The sequence below is a fragment of the Saccostrea cucullata genome, unplaced genomic scaffold (assembly GCF_032062105.1).
Source record: "Saccostrea cucullata isolate Sc308-1 unplaced genomic scaffold, CSIRO_AGI_Scuc_v1 ctg6, whole genome shotgun sequence".
NCBI lineage: Eukaryota > Metazoa > Mollusca > Bivalvia > Ostreida > Ostreidae > Saccostrea > Saccostrea cuccullata.
This window is the reverse complement of record NW_026938995.1, coordinates 166,307-189,222: the sequence shown is the minus strand read 5'-3', so window position 1 is coordinate 189,222 and position 22,916 is coordinate 166,307. Positions and strand designations below refer to the sequence as shown.

The 22,916-nt window shown below is 32.7% G+C and overlaps 2 protein-coding genes across 2 annotated transcripts; one reads left to right on the top strand and one right to left on the bottom strand.

Annotated features, from left to right (window-relative positions):
* Nucleotides 1-11,935: 11,935 nt before the first annotated feature.
* On the bottom strand, nt 11,936-13,559 carry LOC134252024 (glutathione S-transferase-like). The gene is made up of 5 exons (XM_062734441.1): nt 13,364-13,559; nt 13,020-13,112; nt 12,740-12,849; nt 12,249-12,377; nt 11,936-12,135 (listed from the first exon to the last, which is right to left on the bottom strand). Exons 1-5 carry the CDS (start codon nt 13,494-13,496, stop codon nt 11,971-11,973), a joined length of 630 nt encoding a protein of 209 aa, XP_062590425.1. The 5' UTR covers nt 13,497-13,559; the 3' UTR covers nt 11,936-11,970.
* A 3,051-nt stretch (nt 13,560-16,610) lies between these two features.
* LOC134252016 (neutral cholesterol ester hydrolase 1-like) lies at nt 16,611-20,457 on the top strand. Its single transcript, XM_062734434.1, has 5 exons — nt 16,611-16,757; nt 17,659-17,784; nt 18,875-18,998; nt 19,107-19,170; nt 19,457-20,457. Exons 1-5 carry the CDS (start codon nt 16,611-16,613, stop codon nt 20,244-20,246), a joined length of 1,251 nt encoding a protein of 416 aa, XP_062590418.1. The 3' UTR covers nt 20,247-20,457.
* The last annotated feature ends 2,459 nt before the right edge of the window (nt 20,458-22,916 follow it).

Genomic DNA, 22,916 nt, shown 5'->3' with positions numbered 1-22,916 from the left:
GTACACACCTAGGGTTTCCCCTGTGAAAATTTCGTTTGCTCCAGATACGAACTTTGATTACAGGAATAAATCAAAGGTCGCAGAAAAAGTGAAGCGATCCAACTATAATTTTAGACCAGTTTCAGAGAAGAGAAGAAACTCGCTCAAGTTTCAAGCACCTGCCTCCACGCTTCCCTCTTCTACATTCGTGACGACAAATAAGCAGGACTATGGAGATACGACAGAACATCTTAAGCGATCTCTCAGACCGACCCCAAAATGGTTCTATAAAAGTCAGACAAGTCTTCATGAAATTCGACCTAGCTTATTGGAAGGACAAGGTCAGGAATCAAAGGATACAAATTCCCTTTCTGATTGTGGAAGTAAGACTTATGCACGATCCCTTGTGTTGTTTCCATCTCAAACACATGCCAAAGCTCTGGATACCTTAGTTACGAATCCCTCTTCGTATGAATACAAGCCGTTAGTGGGTGAGAGAATTATTCTGAAAGCTCAGTTATTGAGAGAAGTTCCAAGCAACACAGCAGAGAAAGACTCCTTCACAGACGGGGTTACAAAAGTAGACAATCGAAGAACCACAAGGTTCTCAGATTCTTTGAACAGATATAGTGCTTGTAATTCTGACAGCGAATATCAAAAGAAAACAAGTAAAGTGTTTTCGAAAACATCAAATAGGCCAACCAATCGCCAGAAAACAACTGCTGTACAAAAGGTGACATCTGATATGGAAAGAACATACAATAAACAAGCAGCACTGAGAAATATGATTAAGAAGTAAAGCTATGGTTTGTTTATATTTAAACATTGTGCCATTTTTACTTTTTTAATAAGTCATATCTCCATTATACATACTTGATAACATTACCGAACTTTTAAAATTTTCTGAGCATCTTTTTATGTATATGGATTTTTTAATTTTGTGAAAAATGTTCTTAATCGGGTATTGAAGTACTTTGAACATGACTTTGGGCACATTTTGACCTTTTGAGTTCAGCAAATTTGCACATTCAATGTCAAATCTATTATTTTGTGATATTTGTTATTTCCGAAAAGGATTTTGTGTCTTTAATTAAAAAAAATATACCATCAACATTGTTGCATATATATCAAATAAACTGGTGTATAAAACACTATGTAGACTTTAAACCTCATGTTTAAACCTTAAATATAAATAAAAAATCAAAATTTCTTCTTTTGAGAAAAAGTACAAAAGAATGAAATAAGTGTAATTAATTATTGTCTCAATCTGACTAGCAGTTAAACTAGACGAAAGAGAAATTCTTAGAGAATTTATTTAGCGCATAAAGATTCTGGTCAAATGTTATCAGACGAACGTTAAGGAATAACCTTATCGATTTAATAACTAAAACTTCATCTGAAAAATCACTCTATAGACGTAAATAAACATTGCATCGTTAAAACCAAACCTTATCCGGACATTTAAGACCAAAATAATTGCAGAATAAGAGTTGACTATCAACCCCTGTTATTTTTTAATGCTTAATACATAAATGTTTTATGTATTGTGTAACTCTGTTGACAATCTTATCGATAATTAAGTGTACAACTAGAATCAAGTTGTAAAATCTTAAATTTAGAATCGTTAATCAGGACATTACATTGTATATATACTTGTTCACATTACCGAGCTTCTCAAATTTTCCGTCTGAGCATCTTTTTTATGCATGTAGATTTTTAGTTTATGTGAAAAATGTTCTTAATCGGATATTGAAGTACTTTGAATATGACCTTGGACACTTTTTTGACCTTTTGAGTTCAGCAAAATTGCACATTCATTGTCAAATCTATTATTTTAAGTGTTTAATTAAAAAGGTATGTCATCAACATTGTTACATGCATATCTAATAAACTGGTGTATAAAACACTGCGTAGACTTTAAACCTCATGTTTACACCTCTAGTATAAATAAAAATTCAAAAATTAAATTTTCCTCTATCGAGAAAAATTACAAAGAATGATATGTGTAATTAATTATTGCCTCAGTCTGGTTATCAGTTAAGCTAGACGAAAGAGAAATTTTAATTTAGTGCATAAAGATTCCAGTCAAAATGTTATCAGATTAACATTAAGGAATGACCTGGGCGATTCAATAACTAAAACTTCATCTGCAAAATCAATACATGTATGTAGAAGTTACAAAAAAGCATCGTTATTTTAACAAACCTTATCCGAAACATTTAAGACCAAAATAATTGCAGAATAGGAGTGGACCATCAATCCCTGTTAATTTATAATGGTTAATACATAAATGTTTTATGTATTGTGTTACTCTATTAACAATCTTATCGATAATTAAGCGTACAACGAGAATCAAGTCGTAAAATCTTACATTTAAATGAATCAGGACGACGGCATAAATCTTTGTAATTGACTTAATATATGTATTACATAAACAGCTCCAGATTAACATATTTAATCTGTCATTGGTCAATTTTAAGCTACTTATTCTTTGTTTGCACTGACCAGTCATAAACAACAAGAACGGACCATTCCTTTTTATACTGAAAATGCCATGAAACCAGCTTAATTGTGGAACATTTGGAACATATGAATTTTGCTCCATAGTGGTTAGATATTTGGAATCTTTTTATCAGGTACCACTGCGTGTTGATTTATTGAAACATGAAGCCATCAACAAATTCCATCTGGGATTGTTTCAGTGACCATGAAGTATATCAGAGATCACTGGTTTTATTCCCGTATCCAAAACTTCCAAACATTCCCAAATCCCCCACAATTTCTGATGAATACGCGTCGTTTGCGCCGATTGAATATAAACCTTTGGTGGGAGATACCTGTAAAAGGCAATTCCAGAAGTCGAAAATTCTGAGAGAATTTCCAAAAGCTTCAACAACAAGGAGTTTGGATTTTCCGGTGAAAAGAACCAATGGCATTGACAGTCATTTTACTGAGTCGCAGAAAATTAGATTTCTTACTAGTATTAAAGAGGAACGCAAGGGTGCTGGTAGCAACTTTACCGACAGGAATAAAAACCTCCAATCCCAAAGGACCAATACGTCAGCAATGGAAATTGTGGATACCAATATGAAAAGAACTTACAGTAAACAAGCACAACTAAAAGAACAGTTACAAAGTAAAAAATAATTTACTGGACTATGGCATAATTAATCTGTGTAATATTCATTTCATCGTGACAGGAACTCATTTAAAATATTTTTGGCAATGCTTTATTTGTCAACAGTGAAAGGGAAGTGCAGTTTAAAGTGATACATAAACAAGTCAGTGGAAAACATGTTGATAAATATCACATTAAAGTGTGTATTGCAATACCATTTTGTTATTGTTTACGTCACCCGTCGTAAAATCCTACCCATGGGTAAATTTTTAAACAAATGACATCAAAGATTAGTGGATATTCAAATTTAGGTCGGAAAAAGTTTTTAAAAATATTTGTTTCAAGTCCTTTCGGGAATTTTTTATCATTCATATTGAGGAGTCATAACTTGCTTGTGGAAGGGTACATTGATTGATTGATTGTATATTGTTTAACGTCCCACTCGAGAATTTTTCACTCATATGGAGACGTCACCGTTTGCCGGTGAAGGGCTTTACTCCTATACTCGGCACTCAGGGTCATTGAGCAGTGAGGGTTCTTTAACGCGCCAAAGCCTACTGTGACACGGGACTTACGTTTTTAAGGTCATACCCGTGACTTTCACTTCTAGTGCCGAGCGCTTGGCGAAGGAACAGTCACTACCTATGTTTACGTCTTAGGTTTGACGCGGCGCTGCGAACGAGAATCGAACCTGGGCCTCCCGATGACGAAGCGAACGCTCTACCACTAGGCTACCGTGACCGGTGGAAGGGTACAAAGTTTAGATATATACTAGGTACTACTGGTCATTGAGCAGCGAGGGATCTTTTTCCTTTCAGCATCCATTGCAACATGGGACTTCGGTTACTATGGTCTCATCCGAAAGACAGTTCTCTTCATCCTGCAGTGGGGTTCAAACCCATGAAGTGGATCAACCTCCTACTTTGCCATATTCCAACCCACTGTCATTTCAAAAAGTAAAATGATGGCATATGGCTCAATGAGAATATAGAAAGTACCCGAGTTAATAAAGCTTTTGTTTTGTTGGAAAAATCTAATAGGTTGATGTATTTTACAAAGAGTCACGCGCTTGAAGTATGAATAAAGGATCCCATTGAGAGAAATTTAAATTAAAAAGAGGGCTTATTAAGATTGAGTAGATTAATGAAAATGTACACAAGTGCCCCAAAATTTAAAGCATTCTTCCCCATCAACTTATCATCGTATATAATGATAAATTTTGCATTTGAAGCTAATTATTATTACACCATGTATAATCATGTATTGGTCTATAATAAAAAGCAGGCAGGAATCGCGATGTGAAAAGCACTAAATTATGAGCACCGCTAAAATTAGAACCCTAAAAGGTCTCATTATGTATTTGGTAAAGGATTTAGATGTTAGAAGATTCATAGTATTTCAAACTTAACTCTGTTACGAAACCAGTACCAACAGAAAATTAAAAAAGAGAGATTAAAATATTATCGTGCAAAAGAAAATTAACTGATGGATGTCAAGTGCAAGAAAAGATAATCAAGATAAATCACATTGGAAATTTGATCAATTGAACTCCATCCTACGAGGGTTGTCCCATAAAATCGTGGACAAAGCGTTTTTCTAGAAAAATAATGGATGTAATAAGCTGAAATTTTCAGTGAATGTTTATTTATCATATTTAAGTTAATCATAATGTTTTGGATAAAATATACACAAAAATATAGATTTTATAATGCTTGAATATGCACAGGGTAAGGCCCTACGGCGCACGGTCAAAAAACGAAGGTTTTATAAGAATATACAGGAGTATTGATATGAAATAAAAGATTTAAATAGATAAGATTAGGGTAAAAATTATCCTTATTCAATTCCACAATTTATTTTGTTGTCTTCTTAAAATTTTCAATGCATTTGGTCAATTTTTGATAGTTTCCTGAGCATTTGAAATGGGAAAGTGGTAAACACAACACACGGAAAATGGTGACGTTTGGTGACGTTACGGCGCACCGGAGACCAGTTCGCTATGATTTAGATGGTGTAATAACGCCGTGTAAAAATTTAAATAAATACAGAAGAAAAAAAATCCCCAAAAATTGCCAAATCTTTAGTATATAAATGAAATGGGAGTTTTCTGAGTAAAGTCTTTCTTGATCGAGTCCCGAGGTAGTACAAGACATACAAACTACAATTGTAATAGCTAAAGACGCTGTCAATGTTGACCTCGTCAATATAAGATTGTCTATTAGTTGAATGATGTTGGAATATTGTCCGTATCTTACTAATAAATCATCAGAAGATCGTACATTTATGCTAGATTGGTTCCTCTATTGTTTATGGAGACTTAAGTATGTGCTTCAATGAAATTTAGAAATTTAAGTGAGACTTATCCAACTTTAATTTTAGTGCAAAGATGAAAATTGAGGTGCCTGACGCTGTTTCAGGCACTTTGACGTTATAATTTGTGCGCCGTAAGGCGATACAATACATAATATTAAATCTCATAATTCGTTCATTTATGCATATATCTATTTGAAATTTGCTATATTCATTCAGAAAATATGTACTAAGAAGTAGTGAAATTTTCAGAACGTTGTGATGATTATTATTCATGCGAGACAACTTGTCCACGATTTTACGGGACAACCCTCGTATATTAGCGCATATGAAAAACATAATTTTGGTAGAAGTCTAATTTCCTTAGAGTCTCTGAAAGCATTACGTGATGGTTGAAAGGTTTGAAGATTTAGAAAATCACATTTTAACGTATGATTAGATAAATCGTACTGTGAGCTTCAGGCACGTAGCATCGTTTTTGAAAGTGGGGGGGCCAACCTGAGAAAATTTTTTTTTTACTTACCTGAAAAAGTTGACAAGCAAGGGGGGGGGGTGTAGTGGCCAACTTTTTCAAAGCCAACTTACTATCACTTCCAATTTTTTCCTCACAATCCTTCTTATCACTATACTATGGTTATAATGTGGGGGGGCCAACCATCCTATCAATAAACATTTACTATAGTAAAGGTTATGTTCGGGGAAAAAGTGGGGGGGCCAGGCCCCCCCTGGCCCCCCCGGATGCTACGTCCCTGAGCTTTGATTTAGAGAAATCTTTGGCAGGGAGTCCTTTAACCCTGCCAGAAGTGCAATCTGTGTGTGAATAATAGACAATAAGTGTATAGAATGATAAGATAAGGACCAGTGGTTTCATGAAAAAGATTTACAAAATCTGTATTGCAGGAGGGGCAAAAAGGATAGCGAAACTCGTGTTCATTCAGATGAACATTAAAAAGTAAAATACTACATCAATATTACTTTCATCAAGAATTTTATTCTTTTTATCATTTTTTTCAAAAATATGATTCAAAGATGAATATTTTCAGTTTATTAAATGAAAAATGTAAAATGTGCAGATATCAAGTGTAGATTGTACCATTATGGACAGGAAAAGGGTGAATCTCAGGTGCAATGCTACAATTGTTGGGACACAGGACACAGGGCCAAAGACTGTACAAAAGAAATCGCATGTCGTGTATGCAAACAAACTGGACATAAGCCGGGATCAAAAGATTGTGAGCACTATAGCGAACCTGCTGATGGATTAGTGGTGTTTCAAGGAAAAGAAAACCCCCTATCCAATTTCTTTCCCTGTGATGTTAAGGTCTTCGGGGAAACCCACAAATCAGCTGAGCACGCCTACCAGCTTACGAAAGCTATTCGATCTGGAGACTTCAACGCTACCGAAAACATCCGCGTTGCTCCCACAGCTCTTGAGGCTAAGAGAATAGGAGATAAAGTGAACATCCCAGAAAAGTGGCAAGATCAAAAAGAAACGGTAATGGAGGAGATCATACATGCTAAAGCTACTCAGGTACCGGAACTTCGCGAGAAACTGGAAAATTCAGATGCTAAAACACTATTCGCCGAAGCAACTAACGATATATTCTGGGGAACCGGACTATATCCAGATGCTACCCTCCATACGAATCCGGAAAAATGGCCGGGCGAAAACCGGCTAGGAGAGATTCTGGGTAGGATAACATCAAAACTTACAAAAAGACTCAGAAGTACCTCACTTCCGAAAAATAAGAACCCAGACGAAAATCAGACAAATCTGGACGGCTTCATTCGGGAGGCCAGGAGAAACTCAAACAGGAAGAGAAATGTAAAGGACCAGGGGTAATTTAGCAAATATAGCTTTATGTAAATGAGTACAAACTTACTAACTTTCTATTCTATAAACGCGCGTGGTTTAAATACTTATAGTAAAAGAATTTTGTTGTTTGAATGGATTAAAGATGCAAAATTTGATATAATCTTCTTGCAAGAAACACATTTTATTGAAGCAAATGAAGTAATTTATAATTCACGTTGGTTTGGGTATAAAATTCATAGTTTTTCTGACTCGGTATACAGTAGAGGTGTATCTATTTTGTTTAAAGAAAATCTTGATATCGAAATACTAGATAAGTATTCTTCGATTGACGGTAGAAAATTATTGGTAAATGTTAAATTATCTGAACAAATTTTAAGTTTGGCCAATTTTTATGTGCCAAATAAAGAAAATGACAAAATTATATTTTTAAATAAAATGTTGAAATGGGTCAATAAATATGCTAAAAGTTTGGATAACTTAATAGTTTGTGGAGATTTTAACTGTCAGATAGATATCATCGAAAATAATAGAAATGTAAAGGCTCTTAGAAACTTTGTGAAATCATTAAATTTGATCGACTGTTGGTCCTTTAGTGATAAAAATAACGAACAGGGGTACACGTGGTGTGATGGGGAAAATAATCCAAAATCTAGAATTGACTACGTATTTACGTCAGAAAGTTTCTGCTATAGATTTAATCAAATTTTATTAAGAAAAGCTCCTAATTATGACGGGACAAGATTTAGTGACCATTTAGGTTTATACTTTGATTTTTGTACCGCAGAAAATATTAGAGGGAGTGGTTATTGGAAAATGAATACGTCACTTCTCAACAAAGAAAAATTTTGCAATGAAATGAGAAACTTTATTAAACAAGAAATATCTAGAATTCATGATCCTGATCCGGCTCCTAAATGGGAATGCTTGAAAAAAATCAATTAAAAATTTCACAATAGCCTATTCTAAAGAAAATGCTGTATCCAAAAGAAAGCGAATTGATTTCATTGAGAATCAAATTAAAATATTGGAAAATAAACCCTACTCGCATATAAATATGAGATATAAAAGACAGCTTGAAAATGAAATTGATGAATTATATGCACAAAAATGTAAAGGGGCTTACATAAGATCAAGAGCTATCTGGATGGAAAAGGGCGAAAAAAGTACTGCATATTTCTTAAATTTAGAAAAAAAGCAACAGGGCGACAATACGATTAATAAAGTTACTAATGACGACGATATTGTCTTTATGGAAAATGGAGATATTATGAAAGCTTTAGTCGATTTTTATAATGCATTATATGAGAGTAGAAAAATCTGTGATCAAGATATTGAAAAATACCTTGAAAATATTGAATGTCCTAAAGTTAGTGAAAATGATAGAAATAACTGCGATAAATTACCGACCATGTCTGAGTGTAAGGAAGCCATTCATCATATGAAAAATAACAAATCTCCTGGTTCTGATGGACTTCCAGCAGAATTTTATAAAATATTTTGGAATGATATTAAAGATATATATTTCTCATGTTTAATCAAAAGTATTGAGATCGGAATTCTACCATTCTCACAACGAGACGCAATACTCTCCCTTATTTACAAAAAAGGTGAAAAAGATAAATTAAAAAATTACAGACCTATAAGTCTCACAAATGTGGACTATAAAATTTTTGCACAGATTTTAGCTTTACGATTACAGCCTGTTGCTAAAAAAATCATAGGAAAAGAACAAAGTGCATATATCAAAGGAAGATACATTGGAGAAAATGCGAGACTGATACTTGATATATACGAGTACTGTATGAATCACGATCTTGATGGCATATTGTTATTCTTAGATTTCGAAAAAGCATTTGACTCTGTTGAGTATAACTTCATTTTTAAAACATTACGAAAATTCAACTTTGGAGAAGACTTCATTGATATGATCAAAACTCTTTATAATAATCCTACGTTCAAAATTAAAAATAACGGCTGGATTTCAAAATCTTGCTCAATGAAAAGGGGAATACGTCAAGGATGTCCGGTATCTGCGCTTCTCTTTATTTTCGTATTAGAAATACTTGCTATCCAAATTAGAAATAATGAAAATATACATGGCCTATCATTTAATGAGAATGCCTCAAAAAATATTAAGATAGTCCAACATGCTGATGACTGCACAAATGCCTTAAAAGACACCAATTCATTGGCAACTACTCTTAATATTATTCACCATTTTAGTAAAGTTGCTGGTCCGAAACTTAACTTATCTAAAACTGAATGTATCTTAACTGGTTCCTTAATTGATGAGTATTGCAATAATAACGACCTATACGGTGTAAAAATTGCAACTGAAAGTGTTAAATCTCTTGGAATATATTTAGGTCATAATAAAGACGTGTGTTATGAAAAAAATTGGCTAAGTAAACTTGAAAAACTTGAAAAAATCTTAAGTGTTTGGCGAAAACGCAACTTAACAATATTTGGAAAATGTACAATAATAAATACTTTAGCGGTATCAAAGCTTGTTTACAATGCGTTTATTTTACCTAATCCAGATAAAGAATTCTTTAAAAGAGCTTCAAAAATCATTTTTAACTTTCTGTGGAAAAAGAGAGAGAGGATTAAACGAAATACATTGATTGGTAAAATTGAACAAGGAGGAATAGGAATCGTTGATATTGAAAGTAAATTTTCTGCTGCGAAAGCTTCGTGGGTAAGAAGAATATTGGATAAAGATACAATCACACACTTTACTTTAAATAGTTTATTGGAAAATAGTAATTTATCTATAAATGATATCATTAAAACAACGAGTTGCAATTTGAATGATAAAAAATTCTGGGAATTGACTAATTTCCCACAGTTTTATGTGGAAGTATTTTCAATGTTTAATAAGTGCAAAAAAATAAAACAAAACAACAAAATTCTGAAGGAAGAATTTTTATCCCAATTTATCTGGCACAATAATTTATTCCGATATGATTCTAAAACATTATGTTTTGAACAATGGATCAAGAGTGGTATATTTTATGTAAAAGATCTTTTTGATGAAAACGGTGAAATACATGCAATAGATTACTTTTGGGATAAATTAAAATGTAAAAACAATATTTACTGTGAATATATTATGCTAAAAAAGACATTAAGACCTTTTAAATCAAGGCTTGATTGTTCCTATGCCAATTATATTAACATTCATAATAATGACTCGTTTTTGTTTAGAAACAATTGTTTTAAATCGATCAAATCTCTAAAAAGTGATTTTTATTATTCGGTCTTAGTTCAATCCATATTTCAGAATTCAATATATGAGAGTAAGTGGAATAAGTATTTCAACATAGAAGATAAATCATTATGGAAGAATATATACATTTCAAAAATTTGTAATATGTATGACAAAAAGATTGCAGAATTCAATTACAAACTGATTAACTGTCTGTTAAATACTAATATAAGTGTAAGTAAATGGAATAAAGATGTATCACCAATGTGTGAGTTATGTAATGTATCAGAAGATAGTGAACATCTTTTATTTTCTTGTACAATTACAACATATTTGTGGAGGAAAATTAGTATATTTTTAAAATTTAATGTTTCATGGAAACGTATTATGTTGGGATTTTTTGGTGATTTATCAGAGAAAACATGTATTTTGAATAATCTTATCTCATTTATTTGTTTTACAATCTATAAATATAAAATGAAGAGTCGATTCAATAATGAAAGAATGTCAGAAGAAAATTTGAAATCTTATGTTAAAAATTGGCTTGTTTTACAAAATTCTATTGTGAAAAAAACTGGTAAAATAAGAAACAACATGTACAATGACTTAGCAAATTGTTTATGAAAAAAAATTATGGTGTAGACAAGGACATATCCAACACACGAAGAAACCAGTCTTCATGTGTGGTAGCTAGGGGTCCTCATTATGGACAGTGCTGGTGTTGAATAGGACTCCCTTTGCTACCTGGATTCAATATTTATTTATTTCTCCCTATATATTATACATTCTATGTTTATACGCTCTTAGAATAATTGCATTAAATTGAACAGATAAATTTGTGAATGTTATAAAAGAAAACAAAATGCTTGTTATATACCTATGATACGTATGATATATTTATATATTTTTCTTTTCTTCTCTATAGAAGTAATATAACTGCTGAACAGATAAATTTGTGAATGTTATAAAAGAAAACAAAATGCTTGTTATATACCTATGACACGTATGATATATTTATATATTTTTTTTTCTTTTCTTCTCTATAGAAGTAATATAACTACTCTGATATGAACATAAAAAGCATTAATTGTGATGTATGTTACAATTTATTTCCACTATGTTGTATATTGCATATGCTTTTAATAAAAGAAAAAAAAAATGAAAAATATTCATTTTGCTGCAACATTTCTCATACATGTGAGGTTCATATACCAACATATTCAAAAGAACGATAACTCCAAGATCTTTAAGTTTTTATGGCAATCACTGATACGACTCACTTTCCTTGAATATGCGCATGTTTTGTTATCATTATTAATTAAGCATGAATTTTTGTCACAAATTTCAAACTAAACCATCGCCGAAACATGACTGAAATATTGCCGAATCGGTGTTAAACAATAAAAAAAAGAACAATCATTCAATATATTAAACCATTTTTCAAACACAGTCTTAGGGATGTCAGTTTCCTCTTCTTATCTGTGTAATACTTCGACTCGTCTAACTAGCCAGAAACATTTTAACAAAACCATGTTTTTTTTAAAAATTAGTATGTTGTCGTTGCGATAGATATTCCTTGATACGGGGCATGTTGGCCACTTTGGCACGGCATTTCGTAATTCCCGAACATTTGTCCAACGCATTGCCATTTGTTGCCAAAATGTTTTCAAATGCTTCAAAGATCATGATGTCGGCTAAAGTCAACTGAAATGTAAAAAAATTCAGTAACAAAAAATTTTCATTGCTATTCAGCTTAATTTATGTAAATCAGTAATAAGGATAGGTGTATGTTACAAAAGATACATATAGTGTACTACCCGATTTCCAACAGCAAAACCTTTGCCCTCTTTCATATTCTTTTGTATCTGTGATTCAATGAAGGTACAAGCTTTTACCATAAACTCCTGGAAGGATTTCATTACTTGCCTTGCCCATTCCTGTTTCCTCTGAAAATAAAAAAAAATGTAATTCAAAGACGGTTACCATCTTACAGTATAGATATATAATTCAAAGAATGCATCAAAGAACTAATGAACAAATGGATGTACAAATGAAGTGCTTCTAGCACTTGTCTATTTAGACTTAGTACCAATCTTAACATCGAGATATTTTGAGCTGAAAACCTATATTTTAATATTGGTGTACTTTGGGTTTTATTTGAATTGTTCTGTCAATTAATTGATGTCACAGATCATCCGGAACACCTCGGGCCTTTCACAGAAAAACGAAATGCCTGAGGTGTTCTGGATGGTCGCAGATCAGATAGATGTTACTATAAATACCACAAAGCCTGTGAGGACAGACGTACTGGATCTTCACTCAACATAGGAAGTTCCGCCATTTTATTTTTCATTTCTACCAGATATTCTACTATTTCATCAACTTTTACTTTTTGTGACAAAGTTTCTCCGTCTAAACCTTAAAAAAAAAATAATATATTATTAGCACAAGCCAAAATTCACTAAAATACTTATAATGAAATATTAAGGGTTCTTTTCTTTATATGAAATCATTATCATTTTTAAGAAAGCACTTTTTATATTCTTTTACGTTTGCGATTTGATTCCCAATTTATGAAAAGTACTCACCAAATGTTCGTGCTAGATGTCTGTTTATTGCCATACTTTGTGAAATGATAAAGCCATCGACACACAAAACAGGTAACGCATTTCCTGGTGTTTCTGAAAGACAAATTCAGATGAATGCATTAAATCGTTTACTCCATTAAAAAAGCTGTAGTTTTAATTAGTAAAAATAGAGTTGTCCAAATGAAATGAAACTTGCACAAAAAATATTACTTAAAGCATATTGTTTTCTCTAGAATATGCATTTATAATCATTATTATAAATCTCTGCATATGGGTTGGAAGCCTAAATAAGAAGAGTACCTCGTTTGCTTTCTAAGGACAGATAGAATACCCTATGATCTTACCGTCTTTGATAGCTATCCATTGTTCCTTTCTGATCCTTTCGTCTTCAAAAGAGACGCCCGCCACTGTAAACAAAAGCCTGATGGGCTCTGCCCGTCCTCTTAGATCAAAATATGTCAGCTTGTATTTCGGCATTTTGCCTCCATCCAATGTTAAAAAGTTAATTTGAAAAATATTTCTAAATTCAAAACCAAATTAAATATAATGATATGCTCGACACTTTTAAATATTTTAACTTACGGGACCTAAAGAAATATTTTGACTAATCATTCACTGTGTTTGACGAAAACAATGTATACGGATTATTCGTGGTGTACCTTTAAAGATCATAAGAATGAACAAAGCAGGATAAAATCTCGAGGTTCACTTTTCATAAACTTCTTTAAGTCAGACAATTAACCTTACCCTAACGGGGCTTTAAATAAAAGACAATAGAAACTTCATATAAACTTTTACTAATCACGATGCGTTATATGCAACCAGAAATTGTCTTATATATCTTTCACAAGTCAAGCAATGGTTGCTAGGAATGTAAAATAAAGAGCATATTAAACATAACAAAAAAAAAATAATTCTTTAACTTTACCTCAAAAGTATTTTACACGATTATGAAGCCAATTTTCGGTAAAATTATCTCTTGACTCTTCCTTCTACTTGCAAGATAAAAAGTGTTAAAATATTCTGATTGTACACACAGATACTCTGATGTTGATATAAAATAGATGCCTGAGTTTCTGATTGACAATATTTCTAAAGGTTGTCTTTGGAGACCAGGTCTTCCAACAACCTGTCGAAAGCACGTCTGGGTGTCGAACGTACAAAAAAATAATTATTTACACGCAAGTTACATTTTTAATGGAAAGTCTTATTATATATTGAGTATATTTATTTTTACACGATATTTTACATACAGGATGCAACATACTGCATGTGTCTTAGTTAACATGCAACTTATTTGACAAAAGGCCGGTTAATCTATCCGTCATAAAAAAATTATAAGCAATGTGACAATTCACTATGCGACTTACTGTGTTAAAATGAAATGCGAATTAAGTCGACTAAAATGAATTGCATGGTTATTTTGTTGACATAAATGTCTCATGAAATCAGAAGTATGTAGGATATTGACGGGATATTTAATTTCAACAAAATTGTTATTTGTAAAAATAAGAATGGCAAATCAAGGCATAAATAAATCAAATACCAATAAGAATAAGTTCAACTTCTATGTATTGTGTCAGATACTGGGGTTCGTTTCTAAAATCTACGAAATTAGATTTTCAGGTTATCTATTGGTAACTTGAATGTTGAATCATTATCTTTAATAATGACAAGCACGTCTGTCGCATGTTGGCATTTTTGGGGGCTGACATGTGGCACCATATCCTGAAAATTAACCCCCCTTTTTCGTATACGTTTTCACCGTTTTGATTGATCAGTTCAGAATTACCTTTCTTTCTCATCAACTTCCTTGACATTGTCTTGTGGTCTTTTCAGTTAGAATATATTTTTTTATTCTTGTTTAGTGATACATTCATAATTTTTCAAATAGAATTATCTACGGATTTTCTTTAATAGAGCAATGTAGTTTTTGAACTTAATTTTCTTTTCCCAGTATAATTTGAGTTTCAAAAATTGGATGATCTTGATATGATTTTATGAAGCCTGGTAATGCCGCACACCACTTCGGAATCAAACTTTTATGAAACAGTAGATAAAAATATATGTTTGTTCACTTTCTTTGAAAAAACAAAGATTTTCTTTATAATTTTTTATGATATCTAAAAACTACTGGAAATGTATGCTGACATATGATGGAACAATGAATATAAATGAACAATATCTTCAGCCATCATGTTAAGGAGCACACAGGGAATATAATCGGTCGATAGAGAATCATTTCTTCTCCATGACAGATGACCCCACCACTGATGATTTTAGAGGTCTGTGTTTGATCTGCTCCCAACTTGTATTGTTTAAATAACTTAATCGGAGCTTGTTAATTTTCATTTATCTTCATATTTCATACACAATTTTCCAATGAAATAAATGTAGTCTGAAAATTTTATATGTAAAGTTTGAACGCAACAAAGAATTTGTTAAATAATGTTTTGACAATACGGCAGTGCATCAAATAAGCGCGGTTAAAGACAGGAAGGACAAAGAACTCAACTTGTAAAAATAAGTAACCTGAGTACATTGACGGAGTCGAATTTACCAGATAAGCCTCTCTTAAACCAAAATACATTTTCAAGGTGTTTACAAAACGAAGGTGTTTTATGTGTGTACTTTTTCTGTGTTCTGTTGTCCTCCTTTCTAGATGTACGGATACCTGAACCTATTGAGGAGAAGATCAGCATCAGGATCATGGAGGGATGTATGAAAGGCCTCGGCCAATTTGTAAGTTGAATTTATTGTTTATTTCATTCATCCTTGTTTGCTTAATTTGAATATTAGAGCTATTCTAATACCGAACTTTCCCGTCTATTTGACCTTGTTCGCATCAACATATACCTACTTGTTTGAAAGTTTATCAGTTCATTGATTGATGCATCTATTACAAAAGGAAAAGGAATAAATAAATATATACCCTTTACCTTCTATTGTGAAAAAGAAACTGTAAGTCGACTAAGTAATCAACGATATCTGTTTTATTGTTTTCGAAAACTGTCTTGAAACCACAAAATCACAGGAAATTGAACTTATTTTTAAATACTCTTGAAAAATGCAGGAAAACAATATTTGTGCATCTTAAATATTTTTTATTCTTTTGGGGTCCCCGTGGATGTGTTTTTTAATACTTATGCACAAGTCATGGACTACTTAATTGGTACAATCATACAATGAAGCACTGTTTATATATAATGCGTTATTCATACAAAATACAATATGTCCAAGAAAGTGCACAAATGGATTTAAACCTCAAAATAAAAATCCAGTAAATCAAGACTCTATACACCGACTATACATGTATACTGTTTACTACGAGCAAACATAATAAATGTAGATATCATCTTTTGAAAAAAGAACAATTTTCATTCAAAAAAAATAATAATCGAAAAGTTAACAATTTATTTTACATTCAAACACACTCACACACAAACCAAAACCAAACAAACATAAATACATAAACAATAGTTAAATTTGTAGAAACTTCACATATAATCTGACTGGATTTACACACTCGTCAGAAGCAAAGATAAAAGTCGTATCTTATCAAGGGGTAACACCTTTTGTACAAAAAGCAAAATGAGGACATTACACGTGTGTGCCTTTATTGTCTTGGTCTCCTGTGTCCTGTTGTCGTTATTGTTAGATGTGCGGGTGCCAGAACCCATCGAAGAAAAGCTCAGTACCAGGGTAATGGAAGGATGTTTGAAAGGCCTTGGTCATTTCGTGAGTCACATCCTGTTCCTAAAAAAGTTGATGAAAGCACAATGATTCATGTATCCCTAACTTATTTGAGGAACATTTGGATCCTGTAGACGTTCTTTTTTCCACGGGGTTTTAATTCCGCGGAATCTTAATTTCCGTTTAATCCGCGTGTTGAAAATTACGCGGATTTTTCAAACTGTCACTATATGCCTTGCATTTATATTAAGTACGCTTGGACAAATTTCCGCGGAAAATTTGTGATCGCGTACATAGCGTAAATTAATACTGCGCGGAAAAAAGTACGTCTACAGTACCCTGAAAGTATAAATATATGGGTGGATTCCCAGTTTGACACCTTTGGTAAAAGCGTTCGTGTTCTTACACTATTTCTCACACGTTTATACATACGCCTACCCAAGCTTTTGCAGGTTTTACCACAATGTGAAATAGACTTTCCAATTGATGTTAATTTACTGATAAAGTGATTTGCAATGTGTAATGCATTACATGATTATTTAGACTCAGTTATTAATTCTGACAGGCAAATTTTATCACTGATGGAGAGCTCTACAAGCAACCCAGTTGAATTCAGTTTTAAAATGATTGAAAGAAAAAAAACAGTCAAATGTATTAAAATTGACATAATAGGCTCCATCCCTTGCACTCTCTGGCCCTCCATTTTGGAGACTCCATCCTCCGCATTTTACACCAAACCCTGAACCTTCATGTAGCCCTTATCTTGTGCGCAACGTTTTGGGGTTAAGTTAACTTGTGAATACAAATGTAAAATAATGAAACTAATCAATATGAAGTCAAACACCTTATAAGCAAGGCGATGTTTCTTTCTCCAGGCTTCCGTAGTTGATTGGATGTGAAATGATAAAAATGATCTTTTTAGCAACACTTCACTTTGTTTTGTTAGTTAGGTGTTCTGATTGCTCTTGGCATTACAAAACCATTTTCACCAATGTTGAAAGGAATTGGTAGCAATGTCTACAGAGTATGTACTACAGGAAAACTTTGGAATCCACAAGACAAAGATCTAAAGGTAAAGCATTATGACCCATAAGCTCACCTGACCCGAAGGCTCAAGTGAGCTTTTCTGATCAAAATTTGTCCGTTGTTTGTCGTCGTTGTTGTCGTTGTTGTTGTCGACGTAAACTTCACATTTTCGTCTTCTTCTCAAGAACCACTGGGCCTATCCCAACCAAACTTGCCACAAAGTGTCTTTGGGTGAAGGGGATTCAAATTTGTTCAAATGAAGGGCCACGTCCTCTTCTAAGGGAAGGTAATTATGAATTAGTGAAAAAAATAATGGGTCTTTTAAAATTCTTTTCTCAGAAACCACAGGGCCAGGAAAAATGAAACTCATGTGGAAGCATCCTAAGGTAGTGTAGATTCAAGTCTCTTGAAATCATGACCCCCAGGAGTAGGGTGGGGCCATGATATTTGGTCAGAGTTTAACATAGGAATACATAGGGAAAATCTTTAAAATTCTTATTCTCAAGAACCAATGGGTTAGGAAAGATGAAACTCATTTGAGAGCTTCATCAGGTAGTGTAAATTCAAGTTTGTTCAAATCATGACCCTCAGGGGTAGGGTTGGGGGCCACAATGGGAAGTCAAAGTCTAACATAGGAATATATTGGGAACATCTTTAAAAAGATTCTTCTCAAGAATTACTGGGCCATGAAAAATGAATTTCAAGTGGAAGCATCCTCTGGTAGTTTAGATTCAAGTTTATTAGTCATGACCCCCGAGGGTAGGATGGAGCCACAATGAGGGATTAAAGTTTAACATAGGAATACTTGGGGGAAATCTTTAAAATTCTTCTCAAGAACAGCAAGGCCATGATTGCTCATAGTTATTTGGAAGCATCCTCTGGTAGTGTAGATTCAAATTTGTTCAAATCATGACCCCCCGGGGGTAGGGTGGGACCATAATCGGGTATCAAAGTTTAACATAAGAATACATAGAAAAAATCTTGAAAAAATCTTCTTCTCAAGAACAGCAAAGTTGTGATTGTTCATGTTTATATGGAAGCATCTTCTGGTAGTGAAGATTCAAATTTGTTCAAATCATGACCAATCAGGAGAAAAGAAGAGCCTGAAATACATATATTTAAAAATTTTCTGACAGATAACGGACAGGTTAATGAATGGGATACCGGTCCGTCTTTACGAGCCGTTAACATCTCTTCAGCAAACCAACAGATCTGTCTTTATATACATTCACGGAGGAGGCTGGACTTTTCTCTCTGTCGGTCAGTTTGAATTTGTCATATTCGTTTTAATGCTGCTTTGGAAAGCTAGGATGAAGAATATACATGTATATATTTTGTATTTTTGTTTTGATAATTTTCTTTTCGTAGATAACTATGACCTCTTTAACCAAAGACTTTCAAAGGAAACTGGTGTAGTTATCGTATCCGTGGAGTAAGATAATTGGCTTACTTTATTATCTTATTTTCAAGATAGTTTTAGAAAGATTTTTCACAGATTTTTTTTGTATTTCATAATGATATTTTCTTTATATGTATTCTTTATATGGAATTAAAAATTAAGCCTACCTTTGGCTATTCATTTTTGGCAAAGTCGGTGCGCATCTGAATTATCAGTCAGCCAAAATATTGAGTTTTTGACCAGAAATGCAGAATATTACAATATTAACTTATATAATTATTCATTTGCTTTTTTAAGTACAAACAACTTTTTCTCACAGATACCGGCTGATTCCTCAAAATCCCTATCCAGCTGGATTGGACGACATAAAAAATGTTGTTTCATACGTTTTCAAAAACGCTAGGGATCTTGGAGTTGATCCAGGCCGTATTGCAGTAGGTGGAGACAGTTCTGGCGGGAATCTTGCTGCAGCAGTTCAACTTCGCCCTGAAATGCGCGGGAAAATAGCAATGCTGCTTTTATTGGTGCCTGTATTACAGGCAGTGAACATGAAAACCATCGGGTTTATAGAAAATATAGAGTATCTAAACAAAAGTATGAACGATCCTCAAAAGACAAACTATTTCTTGACCTACCTCAATTTAGATCATTCATTGTGTGGTGCGTTTCTGAACAACCTTCATACGTCTGCTGATTTCAAACGAGGGAAATACAAGTTTTTGTTTGATCAGCAGACATATTTACCTGATAAATATATACGATCCAAGGAGCTTAGACTAAAGAGACCCGAGGTTGAATATATTGGTAATGAAACTTTATTTAAGGAATTGAAAGATAAACTAACAGATCCTACCATCTTTCCTTTAATGGCATCTGATGAAGAACTGTCTCATTTCCCGTTTACATATATTTTGGCTGCCGGATATGATTTGATCCGTGACGATGCAATCATGTTTGCAGAACGTCTTAGACATCTTAATAAAGACGTAGAGCTTTCACATATAGCTGATGGTTTCCACAACGCATTATTGATGTTTGATGGTCCTCTTCAGACGAATGTTGGCGTGAGAACAGTGAATGACATCATCAGAGTGCTTAAAAAACTATAGCAACATGTATACAATGCTACTTATTTATTAATTTAAATAAGATGTTACAAAGCAATTCTATTATTTGATATTGTTATTGTAGCAAAGTAATATACAATACCTGTATACAACGACAATTTTAAGTAACAACTCTTTGGAGAATACATTTATACTACCATGTGGAAGAAGTTCATGAACTACGTTAATAAATTTATAATATGAACTACATAAATAAATAAATAAATAAATAAATAAATAAAGTAATTAAACTCAAATTCAAAGTGCATCACTTGACTTTCTTATTCATCTTATCCCTCTGAAAAGGATATCGGGGCAATATAATAAATGAATGATTATCAACAAAAAAAAAAACCCCCATCAAGCTTAGATAAGTACCAAATACAATAAAAGTGTTTAAAATTTTACAGGTTCTCAAGTTTCATTATAAGTATTATTCAACTTTAAAGCAAGGGAATATAAACGATGGTTGTAATCAGTTATACCATGAAAAGAGAATTAAAGAATATTATGATTATCGATTTAAAACAAGGTAGACGATTGATCTGTGCTGACCAAACACGGATTTCTGAATATTTTGATGCAGGGTGACGTTTAATGACAATTTACGAATATTGACTTTTAGATGATTCCAAAAACATGTATAAATTTCCACTGAATTAAATTCAAAATATTTCCCAAAATGATGAGGACAAGATTTGTCATAAGATATTTTATGGGACCGCGAACAGGCATCTGGCGGGTGATACACCAGACACTACCATGTTCTATAATTTTCAGTTAATGAGGGACTACGAGAGTTTCTGGCTTGACAATATTGCTTTTGACCTTGAATGCAGAGACAAGAATAAAAGCATATGAACTCTGGCCTGGGGCTATAAAACCCAGCTCAATTTTGATTTCAGTGTTACTTTCCACAAAGAAATACATAGTGGAAAAGCGTGACTGAGATCAAAAGTGAGCTCGTCTTAGTTTTATGGTCCCCAGGCTTGCATTAAGGTCTACTTTCCATGTGTTCAAATATTTTGTTTCTTGTGTCTATTATTTTAAGAGAACAATGAATAAAATTTTGGGTTACAAAGAAGTATTATTGTGACTTACAATCCATACATATGCAATCAATGAATTACTTATACAATTTTCTACACAATATTTTTCATCCTGCAAGTTTATAAATGTTTATATATAAAGATATAAAAGATATTTATTATTTCATGTCAAATTGACAAGCTCTGTTTGTCTTTCTATAATATACCAGTATATTTTAATGCAATGTATGTATCTGTATTTCAGTTTATCTAGATTATAATTTTCTGTATTTCGTATCAAAGATTCAACAGAATTTCGGAGGATGTATACACAAAATGTAATGAATTCCACAAAGCCCTCTTTTAGCATGGTAAGCCTGATACAATATCCCTGATAATTGGCTTTCCATAATCCTTTCAACACTAGAACACCTTATCTTATCCTCCTTCAATGAGTAAAAAGTCTGTAAAACAGTTTGTCGTGTGTTGCCACCTTTGTGACGTGTAATAATTTGTTTGAAATTCTCAAAAGTATTATTAACAATGACATATGATTTGTAGCAGACACAAAATATCAAGATGAGAAATAAACCAATTTTGTAAAGGGAGATAATCCAAGTTTACAGTAATTACCACTTAGAGTTAACAGAAAAATCATGAAAATGGGTCTGAAATTTTATATCTTTTTTACTTTACAATTTATCTTTTTTCAGCTTCAAAATTAATATTTTGAAAACTACTGGTTTCACTTAATGAATAGGGTGTGTAATTTTTCGGTACTATATATTAAAAAGCTTAATCAAATAGTATTTGATTTTTCAACAGATACATGTTCATCGATAATGGTTTCTACGATTCAATACATAGAAGTTAAAAGGGAATATCAAACCATTTTTACTCCACACACCATGGAATTCAATAAAGGACGCAGAAGGTATGATAATAAAAATAATATAGAAAAAAACTTTGTTATATGCTTCAAACCTACTCTTTACCAGCTAATATTGAAAGCAGCAATTATCCAAACATGAATGATTTTATAAATTCAATAAAAGAAGTGTTTGGAAAAAAAACAAAGATTTTAATGATGTGATATCCCTAAAAACTACTTGAAATGTATGCTGATATATGATCGAACAATGAATATAAATGAACAATATCTTCAGTTATCATGTTAAGGAGAACACATGGAATATAATCGGTCTATCGAGAATCCTTTCTTTTCCATGAAAGATGACCCCACAACTGATGATTTTAGAGGTCTTTGTTTGTTCCGCTCCAAATTTGTATATAGTTTAAATAACCTAACTGGAGCTTGTTTATTTTATCAATTTCATACACAATTTTCCAATGAATTAAATGTAGCCTGAAATGTTTACATGTAAAATTTGAACGCAACTACGAATTTGTAAAATAATGTTTTGACAATACTGCAGTGCATCTAATAAGCACGGCTAAAGACGTGAAGGACCTAGAACTCCACTGGTAAATATTAGTTACCTGAGTACATTGATAAACGGTATTTTCTCTAGAGAAGTGGACAGGCAAAAGCCTGTCCACTTCTCTAAACAGAATATGATAACCGGTCAAATTTACCAGATAAGCCTCTCTTAAACCAAAATACATTTTACAAGGTGTTTACAAA